Source organism: Equus caballus, chromosome 18 (assembly GCF_041296265.1).
Source record: "Equus caballus isolate H_3958 breed thoroughbred chromosome 18, TB-T2T, whole genome shotgun sequence".
Lineage (NCBI taxonomy): Eukaryota > Metazoa > Chordata > Mammalia > Perissodactyla > Equidae > Equus > Equus caballus.
The window spans coordinates 55,189,607-55,196,256 of NC_091701.1; the positions used below are offsets into that span (position 1 = coordinate 55,189,607).

General features: G+C 35.1%; 1 protein-coding gene across 6 annotated transcripts in view; it reads right to left on the reverse strand.

Moving 5' to 3' along the window:
- LNPK (lunapark, ER junction formation factor) overlaps positions 1-6,650 on the reverse strand; it is a 66,817-nt gene that overhangs the window by 59,488 nt on the left and 679 nt on the right. For 5 of the 6 annotated variants that reach the window (XM_070242037.1, XM_005601601.4, XM_023622035.2 and 2 more), the window contains exon 2: positions 1,350-1,438. In XM_070242037.1, the coding sequence (XP_070098138.1) occupies positions 1,350-1,376 (27 nt within the window). In that variant the 5' untranslated portion in view covers positions 1,377-1,438. Of the gene's footprint in view, positions 1-246; positions 248-1,345; positions 1,439-6,650 lie in introns of all 6 variants that reach the window. The other variant, XM_014732543.3, reaches the window with a different exon arrangement.

A 6,650-nucleotide genomic window follows, 5' to 3' on the forward strand; every position in this document is an offset into this window, starting at 1 on the left:
AACTACATAAGATTAAAGAAATAATCACCTTCCCACTTAACTTCTTTTTATTCCTAGAAGTACTTTCAACTCTGATAGCTCAATTTTTGCCATTCTCAACCCCAATAGAACATACTTTTATAAGGAGAAATAAATTTTCCTTCAAGAAAAATTTTCTTAGATATGATTATTCAAAAGAATTCACATACTAAAAAATTCAAGACCAAAGATGGTGTCATTTGCTATTACTAAAAGTTCACTTAGGACTCTCGAGGTCAAAATCAATAGACTACCTCCTTTCTGAATTCCTAAAATACTTTTCTGAAGATCAGATTTTAAAAGAGCATCTTAGAATACTTCATTATTGTTTGTCAAAGATATTTTTTATACCACCTAGAATAAAAACCAGCCAAATGGCTCATACAAAACTTGAGAAAATATTTACCAATTATATATGCAATAATCTAAGAGGGTAATGAATATCAATTCATTATAGTTCCCACAAGAGTTGTTAACATAAGGTTGAACCATACGAAATTGCTGTTTATGTAAGTCAAAGCTATTGAATATTGGCAACTTCATATGGTTCAACCTAACACTAAAGACAAAGGAAGAACAGATAAATCTGATCCAAAGGCAGAAACGTAGAGGAGGGATCAATATAATGTCAATCCAAAACGAAGCAGTTCCAGCAATAGTCCCAAAACTAAATTGAGCACCAAGTATTGCTAGACTCCATTATTAAAATAAGAAGAAATCAACAAATAAGCAAAGTAGTTTGTCCTAAACTATATTATCATCTCTTATATTAGAGAAGAGCATTTATCAATATATTTTATACTTTCTAGCTCTAAATTTGAGATACTTCCTCTAAAGGTTTAACCAATAAAATCAAACTGCATTTTTACTTTTGTTTAACCTACAATGCTTAAAAGTATATTTAGTGTGACTTCAGTAAATATTTGTGACAAGCTTTAAGCAAAAAGATATAGCCTGTAAAAACGTAAGTATTGTATAGAATACTTAGTTTCAACTATCTTTCAAGTAAGTTTGAAATTTAAGCAGTATGAGAAGAAAACAAGAAAAATTACCATTTGTACAGGAATGCACAAATACAGAAATAAAAATAATTCATAAGTCAAAGTGAAATAATTCTGTTAAACAGAGACATTAGACACCTATATAGCAAGTGGAGCTATTAAGGTCCAAATAAAAAACTAATTCATAAGGAAGAAATTTTAAAAAATCAAATAAAGTTAGAGATAATATCAAACTACTACTCAAGTCTACACAAGGGAGACTTTCACAAATAGCTTTCTGTGACAATTTTATGTTAGACTAATTACTGGCTAGAAAGAAAGGTAACTTACCCTCCATCGAGAAAATAATCCACCCATCTTTTATTTGTAGAAACTGGGCACAATAACAAATGACATCAATTGTCCAAAGGAATTCACAACTAGAAATAAAGCAAGTATTCGAAAATTTTAAGTTAAACACACAGCAAACTCACTATAAAATTTAGCTGTTGCAATACTGCCTAAAAATACCATAAAATACTAATTTCTTTAGACTCTACTTAAGTGGAATTTTAATTCAGACAGTCTTGGGATAGAGTCCACCTTTTAAAAAATTCTTTCTTCTAAGCCAGGACATTTAAAAAGTGAAAATAAGGCTGAAAAGGCTTTTAAATGGTAAGGCATTTAGAAATGCATTTCATACCACTTTGCAATTTCTCTTCTTTTCAGTAGATCCCCTGTGTTGTTCTTGTAAGCAAAGTTTTACTATACTGCTTTCATTCTACACGCGTTTAAATACAACCATTTCTATCATTCAGCTATCTCCCAACTAACCTAGTTATTTGGAATGAGGAGTGTTTTACAATGTTTAGAACAACATCACATTAAAAGCAATAATAGACAGCCAACTGGATTTTGAATAAAAAAATAAGGGTTACAAGGCTACCTGTGACCTAGAGCAAATCATTTAATGTTTCTGAGTCTTAATTTTCTTTTCGGTAATTAGAGTTAATAATACTACCACTTTTCACAACATAGCCTTCATTATTACTATTTTGCAGATAAGAAAATTAAATGAAAAGAGGTTTAGTGATTTGCCCATTAGCTCAGAGGAGACAGCCCAAAGCCACTCTATATTCAGACTTCTGGTCTACTCACTACTGTTCAACACCCAAATAAACTTTTCTCTCTGAAATTGTGTCTAAGGGCCTCAAGTTAGTTGACCTTCATGTCAGCTGGCTGTACATCCTTCTTTTAGTTGTTTTTCTATGACTTTCAAATGTAATATAATATTACTATATGTTTGAAAATGTATCAGCAATATTATATTCTAAATCAATTTACCAGTCAATAATTATAAAAATTTTTATTCTTTTAAGTTGAAATAGTGAAAATACACTTTCAAACTTACATATTTTTACGTTATAGTTATATACTGCCAATGTCTAAAACTACTTCATTTCCACCCAAAAAAGTTAGGCCATAATTCTTAGAATTTTTAAAACCATGAACGTAATCACAAAATAATGCCAGTACCAAGTAAGTACATTCACTCTGCAATTCTATTTATAGGTTGGAATTAGTATAAGGCATACTTATCTCGGACTTTCTTGGTTAAAGAAGTAACAAAGAGCCTAATTATGAAATACTTACACTTACAAAGTAACTTTTAGGGACATCTTGAAAAATTCTTAAGTTTATAAATATAATGAATGTTATAAGCCACATTTAAAATGCAATCTAAATATTAATCCTTCAATATTAACTCAGTATTCAAATTTCTAAACTTCGGTTATAAGAAATCCAGGAACCTTACTGAATAAAAGCACAAATTTCTGAATTAAGACATTAAATAGTCTTAAAACCTTCTTAAGAAGCTAAAAATAATCACCAAGAAAGGTAACTGGGGAAAGCAGATTCAGATGAACCACTTAACCTGGTATTTTCAAGGTATATATCATCCCACTATTTTGGACCTAATGGTGTCTAGCACATTGTTTTGTACACAATTGACCTGCACATTTTGCGTTGTAACAGTTACATGCCTCCAAGTTAAGTTTGTAGCCATCACAAATTAGAATTTTTCATATTTGAAAGTAATGACAATAACAATATCAGGTAAACACTTGCTAAGCACTTAATCTCTAGTAGCCCCTAAAACCAATGCTTTACATGAATTTTATCATTCAGATACTACTGGCCCTCCATTTTCAAATGAGGAAACTGAGGCGAGAGAAGTGAAGTAATTTGCTAAGGTCTCAAAGATATTAAGTAGCAGAGCCAGATACAGTATTTTCGTTTTGATTTTTTAAAAAGCAACCAGTTATTTCCAATAACACGAGATCAGAAATAAAGTCTGCTTTATATAGATCAGATTGGAATATTTATACATAAAATATATGAAAGCACCCCTGACATTCTCAAATAGCTGGTAAACAGAGCTACTGAAGTGGAAAGTGAGTTATAAACACAAGAGACAGTGTTAGTACAGTGTATCATGTAGCCCAATTCCTTCATTTGCTTAAATATGAATGCTTAAATCCGCCTGGAAGAGAAGCTAAATGATTTACCAAAATCATGTAGCTCCAGCTAGGGGCAGAACTGATACTAAAAGTCTGCAAGCACTGCCTTTACTTGCTTACTGCGTATCACTTTTAAAATAAGCGCAATATGAAATATATGCATAATACTGCAATTAATTCCAACTTTGACATCAATTATTTGCTTGGAGGATTGTTTTGGTGTTAATGAAACAAACTACAGCTTAGCCTTTAAGATCTCTGAAGCAGAGGATTGAGCTTTTAAATTTATCCTCAAAAACAACATTAGGGTAATAGTCATTAAATCCATGCTTTCAGGATCACAATCAAAGAACCAGTAAACGCTTACTGTTCCAGCAATTTTCCTTTCAAATTCTGGTATTTGTTAAAGAACCTGGTTTACTATAACACACAGGTAATGGCAGAACTTTCCAACAGATATAAAAGCATAACAAAATTAAATAAATCAACTATTTGTCTATAGCTTTATTTTCATACCTCTTCCATTTTCAAACATTTTTCCCCTCCTTGCCACCCAAACATCCTAACTCCAATTCCCGTGGCCCATTACTTTCTATGAAACCTTGGGCAAATAAATTACTTAATCTCTCAATTACTCAGTATCTTCATCTGCAAAGGAGGGATAGTTACGGAATCTCTTAAATGTTGAAAGGCTTAAGTGACATAATGCATTCTAAAGTATTTACAACAGTGCCTCTCACATACTAATTTCTCAATACAAATTGTTGTTTTTACTGCTGTGGTTGATGCCATTTTCTAGTCCATCTCTGCTTCCTTTGAACACACGGAAAAAACATGGAAACCAAATAACCAGCATTTCTTTCTGAAGCATAAATCAATTTGTTTGCCCTTGAGTGGACAGATGGCTCGATCTTAAGTGGCCTGACCCCAAGAACTCTTCCATGAACATGTACAGAGAGTCTCTTTCTACTCTGATATCACAATGGGAGCTCACATGACCTTAAGAGCTGGGTGCATCTAATGTGTTTTTCAATAACAACGCCCACCATACTATTTAACTGTTTTCTATTAACTGCTATTCACTGTCAGGTTTGGGTGTCAGAATTTAAAATCATGGGGCACGTTATTCTTAAATTTTCAACTCACTTCACGTCAGATTAAAATAATGGAGTAAAAAAGGTCTGGGTTCAAAATGTGGCTCAACTACATACTAGCTACATGATCTTGGGTAAATGAGACTCTCTAAGCCTCAGTTTCCGCATTTGTAAAGTGGTGAAAATATCTACACTTCACAGAATTGTTGTATGAATTAAACGGAATTACATATCCCTTGGCACATTTTCCAACAAATAGTAAGTGCGTAATAAATTGTGGCCATTATTATTACTATTACCAGAAAACACATGCAGTACAGACAATAGTTCTCATATGGAACAAATTTCTAATTTCTTATAAAGAAAAGAACTGTTTCATAATTTTAAAATTGGAAAATAAAATTACAGTTTGTATTTTAACTGAAATTGTATTGCTCTCATTTTCCCTAGTATAAAAAATAAAGCAAAATACTTCGCAGATTCTTCCATTAAAATAACCTTGTAGGCCTTTAACAGCAAAGAAGTTTAGTTTTATGTTTATTAAGTTCCAAACTTAAGTAGAAACTATTCAATCACCATCAACAGTACTTCTATAACATATTGTACTATTCAATTTAAGATTAAAAGTGATTGTTCTGGAACTGTAACTTTCAAATTTCCTAAATGAAAAAGGCAATTCTGAAATACCCCAAACCACCACATATTGCTCAAAAATAAAATTATTGAAAAGAAGTACACCTCTAAAAGCACTTTTATTATATGATGATGAAGTTCTTCATGATTAATTATATGATGATGAAGTTTCCATGATTAAGGTCTTCATGGTAAGTCGATGTTCATTCTGAACTAAATACCACCAAAAAAATGACTATTTGATTAGAAAGATGTCTATATGAAATCATACCTGTTTGATAGCCATATAACTTCTTTCTTTATATTCTCTTTCAAGTTAATAATATATAAACACTACGTAAGTTTATTAACAGCATTGGGCTGACCTCAGTAGAGAACAGAGAAACTTAAAATTCTAATTTTAAATGCACCACTTTTGTTTAAAAAAAAATGTGTTCAAAATCAACTTGGTCCTCCTAAAATGGAACCATGGGGGCTGGTGAGGACAAGAGATTGGCATTCCCTGCCAGTTCGAACATATGCCTCACACCAAGTTTACTCACATCCACACAAACCGCTATTGAACAGGGTCAATTTTGTCAGTGGTGTCATCCAAGCCACAGAGAAAGGACAAAACACAGTCGACACTAAGGGACCACAGAGCAGAAGCCAACTGGGAAAGGCGGAACATGGAAAACTCAGTGAGTCATGGGTTTTACTTAGCACTGTGAGGGCACCATCAGCAAAAGTGAGTTCACCAATCCCAACTCTCTCTCTATCCCCATACACAATATTAAAGAATTGAAACTCCTGATGTAGTTTAGATTTGCTCTTCTCCTTCTGCCATGCTTATGACACCTACGCAACCTCGCCCTTCCCTCCACCCCTTAGACCACCCACCGTCCCCCAAACAAGGACGAGGGTTGCCGAGAGGCTTCTCTAAGCAGCATAGAATCCACGCCCAAACGCCTGGGCGGAGCAGCATGACACTGACAGTTTTCGATCCCTCCAGATCTTTCCAACTCACGGCGCCTCCGCACGAACTCAAAGAAGAGACGGGTAGAACACTCAAAGCGATCGCTTAGCAGAGCACCTTGTGACCCTTCGCCTAGACATAGGCGGGCCAAAGAGCCGATGCTCAAATCAATCCAGTCACCCCCGGCATCTCCGAGAACAGAGCTGGGGAACAACCTCCCCTTCGGGGCAGAAGGGAGTCCCCAGCACTGCAGAGCCACCCCTGCCACGGTGCTGGGTAACCAAGGGGACCAGGCGGCGAGAGTTGGGTAGCGCAGCCGGGCAGGGCTTGACCAGCCGCCGCCCCGGAGCTCTTAGGCCACTCGGCGTGGGGCCGAGCGCCCGGGAGAGGCGAGCGGGGGAACCGGCGCGTATCTCCCAGGGAAAAGCTCAGTGCGCCTCCCCTCCGC